Source organism: Mya arenaria, chromosome 4, assembly GCF_026914265.1.
Source record: "Mya arenaria isolate MELC-2E11 chromosome 4, ASM2691426v1".
In the NCBI taxonomy this organism is placed as follows: Eukaryota; Metazoa; Mollusca; class Bivalvia; order Myida; family Myidae; genus Mya; species Mya arenaria.
The window spans coordinates 27,364,375-27,387,582 of NC_069125.1; the positions used below are offsets into that span (position 1 = coordinate 27,364,375).

General features: G+C 35.4%; 1 protein-coding gene across 1 annotated transcript; it reads right to left on the reverse strand.

The window, feature by feature from the left end:
- Window positions 1-4,003: 4,003 nt before the first annotated feature.
- On the reverse strand, window positions 4,004-22,523 carry LOC128230731 (putative ammonium transporter 3). Its single transcript, XM_052943177.1, has 11 exons — window positions 22,430-22,523; window positions 16,580-16,843; window positions 15,546-15,834; window positions 13,974-14,045; window positions 12,097-12,156; window positions 11,753-11,829; window positions 7,921-8,034; window positions 6,740-6,861; window positions 6,401-6,614; window positions 4,714-4,818; window positions 4,004-4,062 (listed from the first exon to the last, which is right to left on the reverse strand). The coding sequence occupies exons 1-11, from the start codon at window positions 22,521-22,523 to the stop codon at window positions 4,004-4,006; spliced, it is 1,470 nt and encodes a 489-aa protein (XP_052799137.1).
- Window positions 22,524-23,208: the final 685 nt, after the last annotated feature.

A 23,208-nucleotide genomic window follows, 5' to 3' on the forward strand; every position in this document is an offset into this window, starting at 1 on the left:
AATTTCCATTTTAAGCCTGTTGCTTTTATGTTTGATGGGTGAACTTCTACTGATCTATTAGCACCAGCAAGGTCAATGTTTGCCATGAAACAATGGTATGTCATTATGTCTACCACATCTTGGATCGGTTGATATTGAAAGTGGTTTGTACTGGCGGCGTCATTAAGGGAGGAACCTGCCGGTCGAGAACAATCATGTTTTATTCTTCCTTTTTGGGAATCTTTCTTTGGGATAGCTCCAAGCGCCGACACGATTATTGGCTTTTCGTGTACAACTCTATAGCGCCCATTATTGATTTCGTATCACATTTGGGATTCGGTACGCGCGCATTTGGGCGGTTGTCGCAGACTTGTAATTGTCTACATTAACCGATTTTTTAATTTTATCCATATCCAAACTTTAAATCAATCTTTAATTCCTGAGAGAATGCATTCGCGGTCTGTAAAATCCACTGGAATGTTCCGTTCCCTTGCCTCAATGTTCAAACCTGTGGAGTATCGTAATTTCTTTCCCGAGGTGTTTTTCCCGAGTGCGTTTTGGGCGGTTGATGCCGTGGTATAGTGTCGCACATGGCGATAACATCAGTTCGGACCAAATGGGCATGTTCCTTTGGCCTTAAATAGCTTGCAATCATGTTTCTGTTTTCTCTGATTTTGCGTTGAAACTACGTCCGCGTTCTGCCTGACGCGTTTCGGTACCAATATTTACAGCATCATGTGGGATGAAAATGTCCCCCTCTGGAACCCGTTCTCTTGCCGCAACATGTCTCGTGTTATGCGAAGTGTTAAGATCATACGGACACGGCACTAGAAATTATACACATTAACAACAAAACACATTAAACATTTTTTTATAACTTTGTTTGTGTTGTACGTTGCTTTAACATAAGATTCACATTTAACAAAACTAAGTTTACACTCAATAATTAGTAAAGAATGAACTACTGCGTGGTTTGAAGACACCTTGGGTGGAGAAGATTTTCTTGATTGCATATATGTTTCTTAAGGTCTTGGCAATTGACCAAATTCTTAGCCTTTAAAGCATCTATGTTCACACAGTAATATGAAATATCGCCATAAATGTTTTCATTGGGTTCATATATATTCGCCATCTTAGTTGAAATGAAAGTCCTGCCATATTTCATAATATTTTACAAATCTTGTCTTATTTATTGATATTATTTATGGGGCTTATATAATTTTATACTACACATGATTCGGCTGTGTTCGAAAAAGTTAGCGCCGTAGCCACATTAAGGCACAACGAGGCAGCTACCTCGGTTAAAATTTGGAGAGCAAATAGATAAAAATAAGAAATACAATGAAAACTAATAAGGTCGATATCTGAATGCGTGAAACGACTACAATGTTTCATTTAATAATGAAAAATGCCGAAGCAACATACACTGAGGCAGCTTCTTTGCTGTCATTTAGCACTGCCGGGACACTGTATAATGTATCAAACCCTACAGCAATACCCTTTTGCTCGCGCATCGAGGGCACGCTCTATGTATAGAATGGCACTCCGTATTATTCAATTGATTCCGCATGAATTTAAAATATTTTATATTAATAATAGCATATACAATATATTCAAAATAACCGAATAATTGCATGTTCCATTTTATACATGCTTAAATCTCGGCTACATGTAGGAAAATATATAATTTCTTTAGCTGAAATGAAAAGCTCCGGTTGCTAAGTGTAGAGCATGGTTGTTTAATACGCGGGTAACCGCAAACACAGACATGTCCACGTGGACATAATTTAAGTTATTATAAAACTTCCAGCAGGAGGAATTCCTCTCAGAGGAAGATGGCTTAAGTCCGAAACCACGAGAACGGAAACAATAACTTCTATAAGATCTGGATAAGCAAATATGATGAAAAACTTTATTTCACAACTCCGCAAAATACACATACCATGTAAAAGCGCAGTGTCTGACCTTTGAGCCGACTCACCACAGTATGAGGAGGAAACGAATATGTCATATTTCAGTAGACTTAAAAGGGACATACTCTCCCTTATCTCTCGGTTACAAGATGGTTATCAAGAAAGGATTCCATTAGCACTCTGTCCATTATGAACATATATTCATCGCATAAAAGATACTTCTAATGAACCTGATGCGGCAAGTTATTTGAAGTAAATGGAAAACGGTATATAATTTTATTTATACGACTATTTTACATGGATTTATGACAGGTCAGTTATAAAAGCTATACAAATAAATATATTGCCAAGGAAACCAGACAAAATCAAAGGGATAATGACGGTGAAAATACATCAGTGATGGACCATTATTAGCTCAATCACTTTTATCCATTTTAAGACCACGTAATACAGCACTTTCTTTACTCGTTCACCTGAACAATTGGAAGACGGTAGAGGTGGATTATTTGTTACCTGGAAATCATGACCATCTTCCGTTAAGCTTTGAATACAAAATCAAACAAACATTTCCAAACGAACTTCCTATGATAAGCAATTTTGAGAGCACTGTTTTACGATGGAAACACTCGTGCGTCAATTGAAGGATTTTAAATGTGTGGCGTGAACGACTTCCCCACCATTGATGTAATTTGTAAGTTAATTTTGAGATTAACTGTGGGTTCTTGTTCGTGCGAACGCAGTTTTGGCGCGTTCAAAAGACTCAAAAAAATGGAAACCACCAACCATGTTAGACTCTTGTCTAAATCGTTTGGCTTCGATATTTAAAAAAAACATTCCAAGTGACTGCACGTATACTCTGCGATTGCGATTCCGGAAACCGAAGTGTTTGTTTTTTTGCTTTTGATTCGGAAAACAAAATAAAATGTTATGTATAATTATGGTGAATCTTGTTTGCGAAGTGTCGTAAATGGCAAACGAAAAGAGGTCGTAGAAATAATAGGAGGGAGCACTCTCCCGGACCCCCCTGGACTGCCTCAGTTTAAATGTGCCTCTGGCTAGGGAACTGAACAGAAATACAATTTAATCTAAACGATGACCTTTGCACAATGTTAAAGGGCCACCTTTCTCCAAAGTCGCTTATGTAACAGCATTCGTTGATGAACCTATTTCGGAATGTGTTGACCCACTACCAATGTTTTTAGTGCCGTCACAATAAGATTAAAACTAAATGACCGCCACAGATGGAGAACAATTTCGCAATGTGTCTACTACTAATCAATACTTTATAACCGATCTTCAAACTTTGAATAAAATAACGCATTCTTAAGTTTCCTAAGGCTAACGTGGCACTACCAAAGTGGTTCAAGTTGCTGCATTGCGTGGCCGATGTTCTCTATATACTGTATTGTAGCAAATTACGAAATGTTGTACAAATAATGATGGTTTACTCGGCTAGAAGGTTATTGTTTCTATGGCATATATGGGAAATCACTATTCTTGAGGAAATGTTAAAACAGCAAATCATTACTGCTCAATAGTCTTTATGATGTGATAAGATATGGCGTTTGTAAAAGTTTACTGACATACCGATAAAAATACCTACCGATGTTTTTTTGCGATTTTTATTAATAATACACATTCAAATGAAGATATTTAAAACCTTGTAACTTCAGCCATCTTATCTTGATTTTTATGTCCTATTGTCGTATTACAAGCATCAATATCCAGTGAAACGTCATTAATGGTGTCATTGTTGAGTTCAATTGCTTCTAATTGAATGCGTGATTCACCAGTGGATAAATTATGAAGACTCCTGTCGTTTGCCATTTGTAAATCAGTCATAGTATGGCTTTCTCCATATGTATGCCCGTCAGAGGCATTTTCTATGTTTTGCAAGCATGGTCCGTTGTAAGTTTCATTGTCTGAAGCGCGTGTGTCTTGGTTGCTGTCCCGGTGACTGGAGAGTGACCACCGTGAAATGCGACGTTTAAACGTTAATAATTGAGACATTATTGACGGTCGCGTGTTCAGAATTCTGGCTTGTGCTGACGACCGACCCAACAGCAGTTCAGTGTTGATCTCAAACTGTGTTCTTCTTCGCTCTGTTCTCCCTAATAGATGACGTTGTACAGGTCTGCATGAATGATCACGCCCTGGAATAGATCGTCACCTAAATTTAAGTGATAAACAATAAGAACGAATTTTGTAATGAATTGTAGTTTACTGAAGAGTTTGAATGTTTCTTTCCAGGTGCATGTATTCAAGATCGTTATTCTGTTACTCAAATTGACAACTCTGTGCTTATAAGACATTTTGTACGAGTCAATTGAATTTGTTAAAGACAACGTAGAGAAGCCTTTTTAATTTGCGATTATTCTTTATTCTTGAATTAGGATAATTTATGTATTAACCAAAGAAATATGTTGTTAATGAACCGACAATCATTTGATAAGTATTAATTATCACTGATTTAGATAGAGTATGTGTATATCAATTTCTTTCTACAATTGGGTGAGCTCAAATGAGGAACTAATTTAAACTTGTGTCTGTGTTTTGGGCTCCGACTCAAATATCATACAAAGAAAGCATACGCAACGGTAAGTAATTAACCGCATACATGTCCAACTCAGTATCGTTGAGCCTCAAGAAATTGAGCTGACCAAAATGCATTCAACGTCCATGTATTGTTTCCTTTAAACAACGTTAAAATTTTACACTACAATAGAGGGTAAACATCGAGGCCAGCAGTCAACAAGCTTATTCAAAGGCACAGGGACGTAAGCTTGAATTGGCAACTACAATCATAATGTAATAAACTTACCCATCACAAGAGCTGCTGGATTGACCTCGATGTGGTTATTATCTGCAGTGTTTTGTTCTATGGCGTCCTGTGTTTCTCCTCTCACGTGACCATTTCTGATTGACTCTGCAAACTCAGGAGCGTACGATTATGTCTTCGTCTTTCTGTCGTATACAAAATTTCCTGAAACCACACACATCCGATTAGACCAAAGCAAGTAAAACGTATAAACGTTCGTATTACTCAATTTACATTGAAATAGAGGTACATACTGACTTAATCTGACTTTAGAGAAACGTTTTTACCCAGTAAAGCATACCAACATATCTGCAGTATGTTGCACAGGCATTACTAAAACATGCACGACTGACTATCCGAAAAAGTAAAAAAAAGTTATTTTCTTTATCTAAATATTAATATGAAAAACTACAGAAACAAGCACAGAAGTCGAATGTTTAAACATAAACCCCGTTTAATGGCACAGGGTCAAGGCCAAAGACATATAACACAAAAACAAACAATCCAGAAACATGGAACAACAGCACACATCTCCACAACTACACAGGGCATATATACTATATAAACATTAAGGGGTGTTTAATCTAAATTAACTGGGGGTTTAAACTAGTTTGTTTGCACAGCCTCACTTTTATTCCAATAATCCCGAATCAAATAAAAGCGTAAATGGTGAATCTTATCAAAGTATGCGTTAACTAGAGGAAACTTAAAAATAAACCAAATAATAATAAATTTATATGTAAACCCTAAGTACTTCTATGACCCGGGATCCTGACTATATCTGCAGACGAAGGAATATAATTCAGAGTACTAATGCAAAGATATTTTTAAAGATATGATGCAGTTATTGTTTGAAACTATAAAAAATCCACACAACCAGTCTGCCTTAGTAAATAAAAGGTTAGAAACTGTGTAGTCATACAGTTTCATGATAAAAAGCATCATTGTTCTATAACTGGGAACAAACAAAGAACACATTCGTAAAAAAACAAACACACACATTGCTGCTTTTTTGCTTAAATCTTTTTCCAGATGGTTTCCCTAAGAATAATTGAAACAAGTGACGTCACACGCTGATAATACGAATCTGCCAATTTTTTGTTATATCAAAGGACTGAAAGCTTAGTTATGTGAGAATGCTATATTTAACTATATATTTTTTATGAGGAACTCATCATCCAGAAGGCAAATACTCTTCAAAGTATTTCCATTATATATACGGTTTAAATAAGATCCAAGCAATTCATTGAGTCTATCTGTCAAACTAGATGCTGGAAACATTTGAATTTTACAATTTTTATTTTAAAACAAAACACCACAGAAATCGGTATGAGCAATACTGTAAGCAATCGGTATGAGCAATACTGTAAGCAATCGGTATGAGCAATACTGTAAGCAATCGGTATGAGCAATACTGTAAGCAATCGGTATGAGCAATACTGTAAGCAATCGGTATGAGCAATACTGTAAGCAATCGGTATGAGCAATACTGTAAGCAATCGGCATGAGCAATACTGCAAGCAGCAATCAGCGATTCAAGACTATCATTATACTTTGAAATAATATTATAATGACCAAAATTTTGACAAAGTGTTCGTAATTAAGTCAGGTGTCCACTAAGGAATCTTGTTCTATACCTATTATAAATAAATAACAAAGCTATTTCAGATGTTCTTGTACCGTGTTTTACCTATGCCATGTTCGATGATGTCAGCTCCAATAATCTCTTCTTCCAGTATGCCATGTTCGATGATGTCAGCTCCAATAATCTCTTCTTCCAGCGATACCCGCAGTCCCAGAGTGACATCTATAAGCTTAAGACAGATGAAGGACACAACCACTGTCCAAATGATTATTGCCACCACTGCAAAACTTTGTATCCCCAGCTGGTACAGGCCGCCACCCTGAAATAGTCATTGTTGAATTATAAGGGTTATACAAAATATAGTCTTGAAACTCGCATAAACGTAACGTATAACGATATATTCAGATTGACATACAGTAAAACATGTTCTTATACAGCACACACATAGAAGAGCCCGGTGGAGGCTTTGTGTAAATAGAGCGCGTTGAGGAGTTTATCCTTCCGGAGAAAGAGCCCCGCTACCAGCATTCCCCACACACCGGAGACAGCGTGCGTCACGACACACCCTGCAAGAGTTGGTTACACAAGGAGAAGAATTGTATATATAGTTTGCATAGCTTCCTTTTTCCAGATTGTGGGCATGAAACCGGACACCTTCCCATCTGCTGGAAGCATCAACTATCACCACTTTAAAATTGGTAACACGATGATTTTACAATTTCGATTCTGATCAATACATGTTTTTCTTTAATTACTCAAGTGTTAACGTATTATGATTATTTTAACAAATTAAGTAGCGTGTCCGAAAACAATACTTGGCACAACGTAGACCATCTTTATGAACATGTCAGTCAAGACATTTTTGAAACATTGGCATTGATAAAAATGATTCTAACTAAATAATGCCTTCAACATCCGCGCTATGAACTAGGCTACATTTAAAGCAGTCTGGGTTCAATATGTGTTTGGTTGGTGGCCACAAATCAGACAAAGTAGGATAATTAGGGTACTCATGTGTCCTCAATAAAGGAACGTAACACGGGCAAGAATAGTATATCTAGTTATACAAGGTGGTTTCTTGATAGTTGCAAAGAAACAAGTTTTAACTAAACATTACTAATTTCATTCTTGTTTATATGTGCGTAAAAGTAATGTTGGAAAGCACTCATAAACAAAAAATGTTTCGTTTTAAAAGTAATGGTAATACACATTTGCGTCAAAATGAACGTCATTAGCGAGATAGATTTAATATATATGCGGAGACACATGATTGATAATACCATCGATTCAAACGAACACGACTGCACCGTGACATTCTTGCTGTTCCGAGGCGGTGATCACCAACATTTATTCATCATTGTATGCCTGTGTGGTCTGTCTATGTGTTTTTACGTGCTGTGTTTCATGTTTCTTGTGCCTTATGATTGTGCCTTTAAGCAACGTCTTTGTTAAGTTTGTGGCTGCTCAGATTGTCCATGTAGTTGTCATTGTATTATTACTATGATAAACTATCTGTTTGAGTACTTTTAACGAGCATGTACTACTGCAGGTGCTCTTTAGGATCTGAACCTAATCGATATTTAAGTGGTATTAAATACCAGAGTTCAAATGCTGTTCAAGCTTACCAACAGGGTCGTCTATTTTGAGCTTGTCTAGCAACGCCACTCCCGCATTGGAAACCAACGAACCAACAAATCCAATAATGAGTCCTTCCCAAGGTTGAACTACGGCACACACAGCTGAAGTTCAAATTAAACACTAAATTGTAAATACGTCGTTACTGAAATGGTTCAACAGAAACTACACAACCTTAAATAAACAAAGGGCTATAGTGGCCATAAATCGCTTACCTGTGTAAAAGCGTTTTACCTTTGCAATCAATTAATATGCTTGATATTTGTTCTCAAAGTTGTACATACTATCCAAATTTCAAAACTGTAGCTTCAAAAATAAGAAAGGTCAAAAAGGTACAATAAAGGTAACCCAAGCACAGCATTGATATTTGTTTTCAAAACTGTACACATGGTCAAAATGTTTTTGCTGCACCTTAAAAACTCAGAGTAGGTCAAAAAGTCACAGTCAATGTCAACCGAGGACAATATTGATATTTATTTTCAAAACTCTACACTTGGTCCAAATTTCATTGCTGTAGATTCAAAAAGAAAGTAGGCTAACAGGTCACATTCAAGGTCATCCAACCACAACATTGTTATTTATTTACAGAATTGTAAACATGGTTAAAATTTCATCGCTACAGTTTCAAAAATAAAACAGTAGGTCAAAAATGGTGTGTCGGATTTGATCAAAGGGGCGGTATTTGCACAATCTTGGTAGAGGACCACCATATGATGCTCGTAACAAATTATTAAAGGTCTGGGCCGAGCGGTATGAGATGAGAAGTCCACAGAAAACCTCATGGCATAGCGAATTTTGACCCCAGAGGCATAATTTGATTTTCGCAAGCAATAGTGTAAGACACAGGAACGTCGGACAGCGCAACATCCAATAAAATTTATAACTGCAATAAACAGAATGTCTCAACACGACATAGCTTCTAATCTATGCATGAGAGTTACATGCTTGTTAATATCAGGTGTATTCACTAACCACATGCATGAGAGTTACATGCTTGTTAATATCAGGTGTATTCACTAACCACATAAAATATAAGATTGTAAATTACAATGGTCTACATGTAGTTCAACGGAAAAGTCTGATTATTAAATTTATCATTCTTCTAGATAATAAAGAGATATAAAAAAAATCTAACCTATAAATAAAGAACAATTATTACCTTAGAAGTGACCAATTTGAAGAATTAATAAAATATGACATATAATCACTTGTAACTAAAAATAGATAACTAAAAATAGACAAAGTACTCTTCAACAGAAAGGGATACCGTATTGCTGCCATTGCTCCAAGAGTAAACTTTACATAACTATCAAGATTTTAACAAAATGCATTTATAGTGAACTTGTTACCCACAAGGTGAGGCCAATTTTGACCCTAGGGGCATAATTTGTACAAACTTGGTAGACAACTACTAGACCATGTTATATACCAAATATTTAAGCTCTAGGTCGCATGATTTTTGTCAAGAAAAGTTTTGTAGTTTTCCCTTAATGTTGTCATGACAACCAGAGTTCTGCATGGAATTCATTTCTTTGAACTATTTTGAAAGAGCACCGACCAAGGATCATTCCTGTAAAGTTTCATTAAGATTGTCCAAGTGGTTTAGGAGAAGATGACATTTATAATCAATTGTTGACGCTTGACGACAGACGACGGACAGACGACGGACGACAGTCGCCAGACATAGACTGATCACAATAGCTCACCTTGAGCATTTTGTGCTCTGGTAAGCTAAAAACAAAACAAAATAAAACTAGAGTTGTCACAGGAGTGACGAATACCCCCAAATTCCGCCTGGACACAGGAATGGCAAACCATTCCTTTGAAAAGAGGCCTTAACTCCAAGGTTACTGCACACTGCATCTTCTTTTATCATGCATGTATTGTTTCATTTAAATCTGTTGAGTAATTTAGATGTTACACTGCTGACAAGAAAAACTAGCTGATGCTCTAGCTGATCTCTTCTGGAATAAGTCATCTAGAGCATTCACGACCTTTTTTTCCAACACGATCATCATCAAATTTTACAAGTACATATTTGGGCTTGAATGCATCCTTGTCCACCTGGGAATAAATCCCGGGACTGTTCCTGTAGCCGAATTAACAAGTTCATTTGACAGGTCAATATTTGTAGTAAGCACTACTGTGGCAAATATGCCATACTTAAGTTCTGCTGGTATTCCACTGGCATCTGGTTCAAATGAAGCATGCTGGATTTGTTTTGTTTGTTCATCTTTCCAAGTGTCAATTACATTTAAGGTAAATATTTGCTCATTTAGTTTCTGAAGGATCTATCGAACTTGACCTGTATCTTCTGATGTTACACCTGTGTACCAAAAAATGTTCAAATCTGTCAAGCCTTTCATGAGTTATCGTCCGGAAACCATTTTTCTATTTTTAGTAACAGTGACCTTGACCCCACCAGCCCTAATATCATACTTGATCTGTATCTTCTGATGTTACACCTGTGTACCAAAAATTGTTCAAATCCGTTTAGCCTTTCATGAGTTATCGTCCGGAAACCGTTTTTCTTTTTTTAGTAACAGTGACCTTGACCTTGGCCCCACCAGCCCCAATATCGAACTTGACCTGTATCTTCTGATGTTACACCTGTGTACCAAAATTTTTTCAAATCTGTCAAGCCTTTCATAAGTTATCGTCCGGAAACCGTTTTTCTATTTTTAGTAACAGTGACCTTGACCTTGGCCCCACCAGCCTCAATATCGAACTTGACCTGTATCTTCTGATGGTACACCTGTGTACCAATTTTTTTCAAATCTGTCAAGCCTTTCATGAGTTATCGTCCGGAAACCGTTTTTCTATTTTTAGTAACAGTGACCTTGACCTTGGCCCCACCAACCCCAATATCGAACTTGACCTGTATCTTCTGATGTTACACCTGTGTACCAAAAATTGATGTTACACCTGTGTACCAAAATTATTTCAAATCTATCAAGACTTTCATGAGTTATCGTCCGGAAACCGTTTTTCTATTTTTAGTAACAGTGACCTTGACCTTGGCCCCACCAGCCCCAATATCGAACTTGACCTGTATCTTCCGATGTTACACCTGTGTACCAAAAATTTTCAAATCTGTCTAGCCTTTCATGAGTTTTCGTCCGGAAACCATGAAAACCGACAGACCGACCGACAAACAGACCGACCGACAGACAGACCGACCGACAAGCTCACTCCTATATACCCCCTCAAACTTCGTTTGTGGGGGTATAAAAATTAATTTCATACATATTTAGTAATTCAGAAATAGGAAATCGCATGTTCTCTTTCACCTTAGTACTGGAGTTTTTCAAGTGTATCTGGTATTAGGAACATCGTGTAAAGTAGTTATATTGCTTCAATGAGCAATTGGCAATCGAGATAAATACGGCTTGAACTCCGTAATTTTACGAAGCAAAAAATTATTATGTTCCCTTGAAGGCTTAATTAATAGCCAGTTAGTTACTTGAAATAAACCTCATTTATAAAATACTATCATTATTGAGAAATGCTGCAATTATCTAGTTCATTGTAATTAAACAAAGAGATTAAGGGCATATTCTAAAATTTCATCAACTTATAAAATGATCGTTATTAATCCTTCGAGCACAACTATAAGCATAGAATATTTAAGAATTCATTAACGTATCAACTACGGATATTGTATAAACTATTTATGATTCGAATAACATTTCTGAAAAGTTGTGAAACTGCTTAATGAAGTAAGCATGGTTAAGCTCGGAACTAACTGAGGCCGAAAGATGGGAATTTAAGTACTAAGTTTTCAAGAAAAAAACAACAACGCTTGTTTCAGACAGTGTTTACCTGTCACGGATACTAGAGAGCCAAGGAGACCATTAATCATGTACTTGACATCAAACTTCCGGTCCTTCATGATATAACTGAAAATTTTTTTTTTTTTAATTTAACGCTATTCCTGTATCGCTTTGGAGAATTTGAAAGAAATTGTGGTTCATTAATATAACGAATAACCTTGGACTTGCTACATAACCCATTCCATACTCATAGGATAGTTTATTTGACAAAAAGATTGTTTTTTGCATGCATTTTATAATTATACCTTACTTACTAGCTGTCCTTTTAAACAATTGCACGTACGCACGTTAAAATGTATACACCGTATACGATTTTCAAAGATAAAAAACTACCTGAGAAAAAATCCACCAACACCGCCGGCCACCGAGGAACAAAGAGTTGTTGCCGCAGACCTGCACATATACATTAACATCAAATTAAGTAAGCATTTTGTTGAAGTTATCAATGGAATTAAACAGATCGCGGTTACCTTTTAAAGCTGCACTCTCACAGATTGAACATTTGACAACTTATTTATTTTTTGTCTTGGAACGAGCCAATTTTTGCGAAAATCCATGGAAACTAGTTATATAAGACTGCTGACAAAATATTAGATCGCAGACTTTTATATAAAAGTTCAAAAATTGATGTTTTATGCATTTTTCTTAAACCGTTAGTAAACCATAAAACATTAATTTTCGAACGGAAATATGAAAATCTACGATCTGATTTTTTGTAAGCAATCTTATATCATTGATTTGCAGATAAATACGCAAAAATTTGCTCTTTCCAAGACAAAAAATAAAAAAGTTGTAAAAATGGCATATCTGTAAGAGTGCAGCTTTAAACGTGAAATAGATGATGATGATGATGATGATGATGATGGTCCTGTATTTAAATTAAGTAGGTACAGCTGAAAGAGTCTCAAATTATGTTAACAATTGCAGATCATAAGTGCATACGTTGAATTTTTATAGCGGTTATGATGTTAAAGAAAACACTGATAACGTTAACAACATTGTTCACTTTAAAAATAAATCTTAACGACCGGTAACCTAACCAGCAGCCAAACATCAACTGTGATCTAGTTAAAAACAACGCTGATCAAAACCTAAAAGGCATAACATAAGCTAGACGCATTACAATATTTATGCGAAAAGCTACAGAAACAAGCTTTGTAGCAAAAAGTTTAAACATAAACCCGGTTTAATGGCACTACAACACACAAAAAATACATAAATAGTAAACTCCGTTTTCAATTAATTTGTTGGTTGCCGCTTTGAGGCGGTCAGTGAATAAACGAGTTCACTAGGGGTTCAACCGGTTTACGGAGCTCAGTCGTATAATAATATTGGAGTATTGACGGTTATATCAACGCAACGATATTCTTTTGATGTTTGTGGCAGGGGTATTCGGGGTTAATGTGTAAACTTTCGACTACTTGAATTGTTTCTATAGTATTTCACATACATTTTGGGAAAAGTGAAAGGATGTTTACACCTCGAAAGAACTGCAAGCACAAGTTAAGCCATTCCATTACGGTAACCCAAACATCAACTGATAAATGGAATCATACAGTGTGTATGAAATGTGTCTGCTGAATTATATGCGTTTATTTGTCCTTTTAACCATTCTCAAAGATCACCGCAAAGTGTTCTCGCTTAAGTTTCAATTGCTTTGCGATTCGAATAAAACAAAAAGACAACCATTTAGTCTAACGGTGTAATGAACCAGAAATTCCATTTTAGTTTTCTTAGATAAACTTCATTAAAATATCGCTAAATCCTCCGAAATGCCGTGGTAATCATTAAACAGAGTACTAGGCGTATTTCTAAAGTAGCACACTATTTCAGTACATAGATGAGGCTCTTATGTGAATTTTCAGTTTCTACTCTTGTTGGCTGTACAAAGAAATCATCACTAAAATAAAGGGCATTGCTTGTGCAGGCCATTTAATCAAAGACATAGTGCAAGGCAGTAAAATGTTAACTCTATTCAGAGGTTAGAGACACTGAATTATCATTACATTATCTTCATTCCCAGCTTTGTTCAGTAAACGTAAAATACGTATCTGCATTTCAGGGAATGTATTTTGGGCCCTGCCTTGGCCCATGAACATCTGTCCTGTAATGTTTTATAAATGCGAATATGTACATAATTGAAGTCAAACACCATACAAATTCGTAACTCGAGTGAACTATTTGGTTTATTAAGATATGTGCATACTGACCTGGCGGCTAGTTTCCATTTTAAACCGGAAATACCAAATGTGCTTCCGCAGTTGAATCCATGCCAACCCCACCTAGAATGATTGGTAAATATAAGGGTATGTTTTATTACTTTTTGTAAATGCGTGATTCTTTTTGATCGATAAGACTTCTGTTTAAATAAAGAAACTTACAAAAACACATTTTTACCGCTTTTTATGGACATATGACCCCAGTCAGCTCTTGGTTTCACTGACGGTTCCAAGGCCATATCCTCAATTTCTAATAAGTTTATTTATATATCTATTTTGTTGCCCTTGTGGTTTGTCTGTTTTGAACGTGTCTCTTGTTTTGTGTATAGTTTAACTAGTGCCTTTAAACATGAATACAAAAATAATATTTGTATGTTTTGGTTTATCAATGTAGTTTGCATTTGTGTTTTGTTAAAATATATCAAATATTGGATCCACGATTCCCGTACAAGTAAAGAGACATTGTCGCTTGTCCAGAATTAATGCTTTTTACAAGTAAAGAAGAGCGGGTAAAGAGGCCTCTTGGCGTCTTCTGTGTTACCCTTCTCCCCGATAGTACAAACCTGTCGACAGAAATGATGGTTTTGTTCTAAATTATGCTGGTTTTAACCAAACAACACAAGTTTACATTCAAAGGTAGACAACCATCATTTCAATCATGGCATAATTGAAACATTTGTTTGTATGTTACATAACACTCATCAAGACAATCTGTTAAAAAAACCTCTTAAATAAGTATCTCGTACCTCAAATCAAAATTTTACATCATTCCGTCCATGAAATAAAAAAATATCCATGTAAAAGGTATAAGTATTATATCTAAAATGATTTTTTTTTATTGGAATCGAATGTCGAACGCTAAAAAATGCTTGAAAAACAATATTAGGAATTGTCTCTACAGCAACCATCAATATTTGCAGCAGACGCCCTTTTGACATCAAAAGATCCAGCACCATACTTATAATATCATAGTCTTAACAGCATCGACCATCAAAATGTACTATTCATCCGAACCATGCTGCTTTGAAATTATTCACCGCCGCACGATGCAGCTTTAAAGTAGATAATCCGCCGCTGAAAAAAAAGCTGTCGTCTGAAGATTTTCAAGCTGTTTCCCATTCGTTTTTTTTTTATACTTTTAAATAAAAAAAGAAAGAAAAACGAAAAACAAAGGCAATGTCAGCAAGTCCCAGTTCTGAGTACTAATATCCAGGAATTTATAAAACACTTTAAGATACAACAGTTTAAAAGGCTTTGGTTGTCTTTGTGTTTTATGTTTTATATATTATTCAGCAAAAAAAACAAATTATTATATAAGGGGACTGAACATTCATTAAAGGTTAATATTCGTAGAAATATTGAATATACACAAACGCTTTTGTAAAAGACACATTTTGCTTGCATTTTCTTATTAGAATATCATAAACAAAACTTATACTGATTAAAGATATTGAAGGATCAACACAGGCAAGTCTCGTACGTCCATGTTTGAGATTTGCAAGCCGCTTTTTAAACCAGGCGTGAATTTATATAACTAACAAGGTAAGTTGTAATACCACGTACCATAGCATGAACATGCCAAGCACAGCGTTTGTCGGAGAGCTCATGGTCGGTGCTTTGTGCCGCTCCCCGTCGTAGCGCCTATGCCTGGGTTTCAACATGAGGGTAGCGACAAGCCCAGTGACCCCACCCACAATGTGTACAGGCCCCGCCCCCGCTATATCGACCACGCCCAGCATGTAGAGCCAGCCCTTGGATGACCAGACCCAGTGAGCAGGGATGCTGAACAGGACCGTGTTGATCATGGAGAAGACAATGTATGAAACTAGCTTGGTCCTTTCCGCCATAGCACCTAATCGGAGGTAAAATGAAGTCATTACTTTAAATAAGGTCATGTCAAAATATTATGCGTCCTCTGGCAGGCTGGTTTTGGGCCATCAAAAGAAACAGAAAAATAAATAACTTTTTAAAAATCATAATAAAGCTTAGCAAACTGCATTTGCATAGCTAATGTAATTATTATGTATAACTAACTTAAGTACTTTACTAACCAAAATAATAGTGTTATTAGGAAAGGTATAAGAAACCAAGTATATAGATTTTTTGATTTTTCGTGTTTCGTTGAATTGCCGTGTTGATTTTCCGAGCACCTGTTGTATATGTCTCAAAAAAGTTGGATCGAGGAAAATGTGTATGTGTTTGTTATCTTGACGTTTCTTTTCACCTGCCTTAAACAGTCTTTGAACTTGAAACACGACGTTAAACATTGATTCAATTTAATAAGGCCTTACTCGTGAATCAAATGCAATTATTTGGAAAAGCCCAATTATAAGCCAAAAACATACAGAGATCTTCTTTAATGACACAAGGATCGAAGCAGAAGCTCAACGGACAATCAACAGTAGGAGATAACAAATGCTTTACCAGCATATTTGAATATTGATTGCTTCAGATACCAAATTGTTTTATTGGAAAACATTGCTATGCAATTAAAATAACATTACAATAGACTAGTCTCATGACAACGCAATTAAAATTTGTCGTCCGTTCGTAACGAGTTTATAAATGAGTCTGAAATAAATTGACAGACAAGGTACCGGAAACGATGGTTGTTGCGGTGGTCGCAAACGAGGCTTGGAAGAAAAACTTGGAATATACGATACCGAGTTTCTCATCTTCAGCAGTCACAAAGAAATCTCCCCATCCGATGAAAGCGTTGCTGAACGAGGCGTTGCCAAAACTGAGTCCGTAACCGAAAATCCAGTATGTGAGACCTCCAAAAACGACGTCCACTGCATTTTTGACCATAATATTTAGCTCGTTTTTAACGCTTACTGTTCCACTTTCCAGGAGCCCAAAACCTTAGAGATAAAACACAACCTTTAAGAAATAAATAGATTGTTAACTTAATGTATCCTATATACACTTGTGTACACGTTGGATGCATGGCTACCCAATTATATTTTGATATCATTTAAAAATGTTTTATAATCTGGGATAGAATATGTAAAATATATATAAATGACAACACGCCCTTACACCCCTAAATAATTTACAAGGAGGTAATTCACTTCAGATTCTGTTGAATTATAGAACAAAAATACCAGCTGCAATTACTTTATGCTATACTTATTTCAGGTCATTTATTTTAAAAGTTCACAACCCTTCAAAAGATACTAACATTATATAGGGTAACCAGTCAGCAACATTTAACACTTTTGTAAATGATCGGAATAAAATAGGAATAACATGACAGGCTAGTTATTCAATCATAAATGTTAAATAAGTATTGATAGTCATTTTTGGGTGGCCATTTATATACGTATACACATATACTACAAATTAATCAGAAGAGGTCGAACAGTAATATGGGTTGCTATATGTAAAAAGGAGTCACCATATTTCGCAAAGGAAACAGTCATTTATTCAATAACCTCGTCAGCGATAAAAAGAGTCACCAAATTTGGTATAGTAAACCGTCATGTACTTAATAACCTCGTCAGCGATAAAAAGAGTCACCAAATATGGTATAGTAAACCGTCATTTACTTAATAACCTCGTCAGCGATAAAAAGAGTCACCAAATTTGGTATAGTAAACCGTCATTTACTTAATAACCTCGTCAGCGATAAAAGGAGTCACCATATTTTGTACAGGAATCCGTCATTTAATTAATAACCTCGTCAGCGATTAAAGGTGATTGAAAGGAAAAGTTCCTTTTTAGTTGTTTTTATTTTGCAATTAACGGTGCTTTATATGCGGGCAATTATAGCTGCTTTGAAATACGTTTAGAATTTAACTCAAATGGATTTTTACGAGAAGTGATTATTTTCTTAATGAACATCCAGAGTGCAAAAGTTTGGTTGAAGCCTTCCAAGCGTAAAAATTCATATTTTTAAGGTGCTATAGGTGCTTTTAGAGCAAAACAAGTTACGTTAACTGATTTTATTGGAGATTGGTTCTTACAGAATTGGCATTTTACAAGATGAGGAATGATTTTAAGTGCAAAATTGTTTGACACTATCTTATTTACAATGTATTGTGGCTTCGAGGTGATTTCTTCTGTTTTCAGTAAGACATTTACATTTTGTGTAATGTAATTAAGAACTGAATTTAAGCCATATGTATCACCAAGGAGCCACACTACTTCTATTGAAATGTCCTGAATCTTTTTCCGTTTTGTCTTCCCCACCCACTTTGTAAAGGTCTCTTTTCTGATCACTTGAAACTATTATCGCTGTTTCTCGATAACGATTGCAACAGGACTCATTTCCGATGACGTCAAATTATAAAGCAAAAATGGCACGAAACCATGTGTAAACTGAATTTTAAAGATAGATATTCAGCTTAAAGCTGCTTTTGGAGTTTCAGGACCCTTTTCGGCAGGGACCTACCAGTACACGCAGGCTCCTCTTAGGCAAATTGTTCAATTACTATCATTAGCTGAACGTAAAACACTTGAACATAAAGACGACACGCACACAACATATCCGAATTTCAATTAGTTTTTTTAAAACTTCTGTAAAAGTGATACCCTTTACATACGTGTATTTTTTGGAATATCGTTTTATATATGGCACTATTGGCCGGATTTAGACCGAGTTAAAGTTAGACGTTGCGGAAATTGACACTGAAATACATGCGTAACCGGAATGTCCAGCGATAATATATCGTTTAAATATGTTGTATGTATACCTGTAAACCAGATAGAATAAATGATTCCATTTCAAATTAAAGTTGTGTGTTTGTTTTTCTATTTAAATATAGATGAAGTAACCGTTGTTTTATTATTATTATTATATTAAAACGCCTGTGTTACGCTGTCTTGAGTTTATTGTTTTAATCTCTGGACATGTGTTTTAAAAGAAAAAAAATGTTAAAATGATTCTTGTTGACCTAACGGCCCTTTAATGACAATTAGTGTTCGTGTAATAAGTCGTAAATGTCTTGAATGTCCGGTAAGCGTTATGGATGATATGGAGAGTGCACAGTCAAGATAATAGTGGCGAAGTGTACACGATCAAATGTATGTTATGTTATATACGAAACGACGATATTGGAGTAAAAAAGCATTGATGGTGAAACTAATATTGATTAATTTAAATATCGGAAAAAGTGAGTAAAAACACATTAATTTCATTGGTCTTTGAACATGGCAATAGAAGCAGAACATGCAAAAGTAATGCCAGACTAGTATTGATATACTTTAGAATACACATATCATTAATATTTAAGCAATACAAATATCAGAATACATTCATCCGTATTCCACCTAAACCATCATGGCCGTATACAACACTGCTGACGTCACTTCATACACATATCATTGCGCGATGTTTGAATGACGTCACAGGCGAAGTAGTGCGTAGGTTAAATGTTATCAAAAGGTAAAAAAACAATTCTTCAATATGAGTATAACAAGAAGGGTATACATATACTAAATAAATAACGTCTCTCGAAATCCGAATTTAACCCCCTCATAAACATTTGACTTTGACATTTGACCCGGATGCACCATACATACATGCAAGTTATATACTTGTACTTGCAATTGCAATTCCTACTGACAACAATCTAAATGATGTAACAACACTTTAAGCGTAACAATCTGTACAATACATATCGTGTCAAGTAATGGTAAATTCATGTCTTTGTTCTAATTTACAGAGACAACGTGAGAAATCAAAAAACTGATTTTTTATAAATTAAATGCTTTAAATATAAACAACGTCAAAATACAATTTATCATTCAAAACAAAATGACATTCCATCAGACCATATGCGGATCATAAGGCATGTCTGTGTGTGTACCTGACTGCATTGTGAACACAATGAATGTCGACTGGAGGATCCAGGTAGCATCCACTTCCGGATCAGACAATATACCATCCGTGTCCACTGCCATCATATAAACAGTTCAAACCGATTTATTTTTATTGTTTTGCATCATTTATTAATATCGTAGTAAGCTCGAGGCTTCTGTTCTTAAACTAGTGTTCACGATAAGTTTGCCTTTCTAGCTAAAATGCTTATGACGGACAGGTATTCTCATTTTCATGTACAGAAAGACCATGGCAGCAGCCACAGAAACAACTATTGAAAATTTCCATTAATGTAATAGCAGCAGGCAATTGGCTTACTTCAGCATACATATGAAAAATATTGTTTTCACTGGATAATGTGGCGACGCCTGTAGGAAATCAGCATACAACGTGCATGTAAAGCTAGGCATATTCTATGTTTTTCTCTATAGGTTATAGCTCATAAAGTACAAAATTAACAAATGGATTCGAAGGGAACGACATCGAAACTTAGGTTAGTACGTATGACGTCAATGTCAGTTTTGAATCGACTCAGGCTCATACGTAGAAAAACATCACAGAGGGCATGACATACTTGGCCATAATGAGCTTAAAGCAAAGTACTATACAGTCCATTGAGTTTTGAAACTGACGAGATACGGCTAAGCTTAATGTCAATTACGATCAGTAATTGGTAGCTTACCTAAATAGTAATTAAAGACGTGAAAATCAACGATGACGAAGTTTACAAAACAAATAAAAAATGCATTGTACAATAAGCATTTAAAGCAATGGATGATAGAAATTCGTTTGAAATATATACATAGCAAACAATCGGTACATTCAGTACAAGAGCGCTTCATACAACCTAAAAAGCGCAGTAATCAGGATTCAAATAATAATTTTATTCCCATAAAATTATTTTAAAGTTGATAAAGAAATGGTCAATGATCAGAGCGAACTAAGAATTGTCTCTTAAATTGTGTTAATATTCAAAAGGGCATAACACAGTAGTTTTGTTATCGTTTTATATATGCATAATTGAGTTAATATTTTGTCCATCACATGAGGAATACGTTTGTGTTTATATTACTTTGTTCAATCTGAAATACAGAGGGAATAGTATGGTAAGACTTGAGAACACATAATTTCAAGATTGGGTTGAAAGCAAACTTCGCGGATGACTGCATATGAATGAATTTACATGTGTGACGGTTTATAAACCTTATTTAGAAAGGCAAGTACATTTGACCCGTAACAATTTAGATGTCACAAGTCAATCATATTGATTATTGTATCAAGTGCGTTAGAATATACTCGATACTCGATCAACATTTTATTGTGCCATTTTTGTGATTGCTTTAAATGAAAAAGGATATTTGCTTTTTTGTTACATGTATTTGCAGATAAGTGTTATTGCTATTTTTCAAGATATTCCATTTTTTGAATAAATATCATATTAAATTAAAAGTGTTGATTGGATTGTCTGAACCATATGACACAAATATAAACCCTATTGTCGACTAATGGTTACAAACAGAACTCTGATAAAGAAAGTCCTTCGTAAAATATTAAACTAGCAATGGAATTAAATCTTTCAAAAGTAGAAATGTATGGCGTTCCCGATCAGCTTTTGTATTGTGTCAAAAATATGATTGTTTCATTGGATAAGATGTTAACTTACTGTCCGTTCCATAAAGCATGACTTTGGTTCAGTTCCACTAGTAGTACGTGGACAAATATGCCGTATACGATCTCATCATACATAATGTGAACTTTCTTTGATCGTAACGCTACCTGACTGTATCCGGAAACATCTTTATTTATCGTTTGTCATGTAATATAATATACTATAAAGATCAGAGAAGCTATTAGATAATTACATTAATGAGCCAACAGATTGAATTCAGAGAGCTCTTTTAAAGCTATCAGTATGGTAAATGTTTCAGACCCTATCACATGTGTCTTGCAATATTCATAGTATCCATTACCTGATTACACTTTTTAAAACTTTATATTCCTTTTCAACCTAAGATAGAGCATTTTTGCAAGATTGGTACATTAAGAAAGCCAGTGTAGTTTGTACGACAAGCATTATATGAACTGTTTCATAGATGAATACATATTTATAACGACTTTTCTCACTAGTTTATATCTAAAGATACCGAGCAGCTCTTTTTCCAATATAGTGGAAACAACATTATAGTACAGAACAGTACAAGCACACAACATATGTCCATTGCGTTGTTATGGGTCATGTTGCAGTTATAACAACATTCATTTACAGGAAAAGAGGTAGAGCTCATGTGTTTCCGGGGTGGATGTAAAAACGGCTCGCCGAGTTATGCGCAAAAGTCGGAGTTTTCCATCTTTACCGGAAACACATTATTGATAAGCTTTCTTTCACACCTTAAAATATCAACATTTCTAATATTTGGCGACATTGACGACCACACAAAGGCTATAACAGTAAACCGATTATTATTTTCTTGATAATCGGGATGATAATACAGAAGTCTTGTTTCATGACACACAAACCCATGTCAAAGCAAAGCAGATTGCCATCAAGAGACAGCAAAACAGTCCAAAACAAACACAACGCTTAAACGACGACACCAACGACAACAAGAATAGCTGACTATTTCACCTGACTGCATGGTAAACACAATGAAAGTCGAAGAAAGGATCCAGATGGCATCTGACTGAGGGTCCGCCATAACGCCTTCGCCCGCTACTGTCATTGTCTAGACAAGGACATTTGCAAACAAATGATTTTGTGATATGACTTCCATTTTATTTTCCAAAATGTAAGATGAATTTTCTTGGATAGGCGTGTATTATTGAATGTCAAGGTACGTTCACTGTTATTCATCCATGTTCAAAATGCAGTAAAACATTTTAGGCAAAATGCCACAAACGGACAATTTGTCTATATTTCGCGGATTTACACTTCTAATGGTTAAATGTATTCAAATATGTATACTTAAGATATGTAATCAAAATCAGAACTAGAAATAATCGTCTATCAATTGGAAGCTGGTTAAATATACACTTAAATACAAGACATTGATAGAAATGTGAAGGACTGAATAAAGCTGTTTTGCGGAACCTCTTTACTTGTTTATTGACAAACAATGATAATGGCGCCATTTTGTAAGCTCAATATTTACACCTCAACTTCCATTTCAAAATGAACTGCGATTCGGTAGTTGTGAATATTTTCCGATAAACGCAACATCGTCGGATATGTTTCAATCGCGAATCATCGCATAGCAATGTATATGCAAATTGAAAAATGTTTATCTAGTTGTTGTTTGTATTGTGTTATCTGGCCCCGAAAAACTTAAATCTACATGTTAAAAATTGTAAATGAATGATATGTTAAATGTATTGTTGTCCTTATTGTTTCAATTTACGATTAAAAGT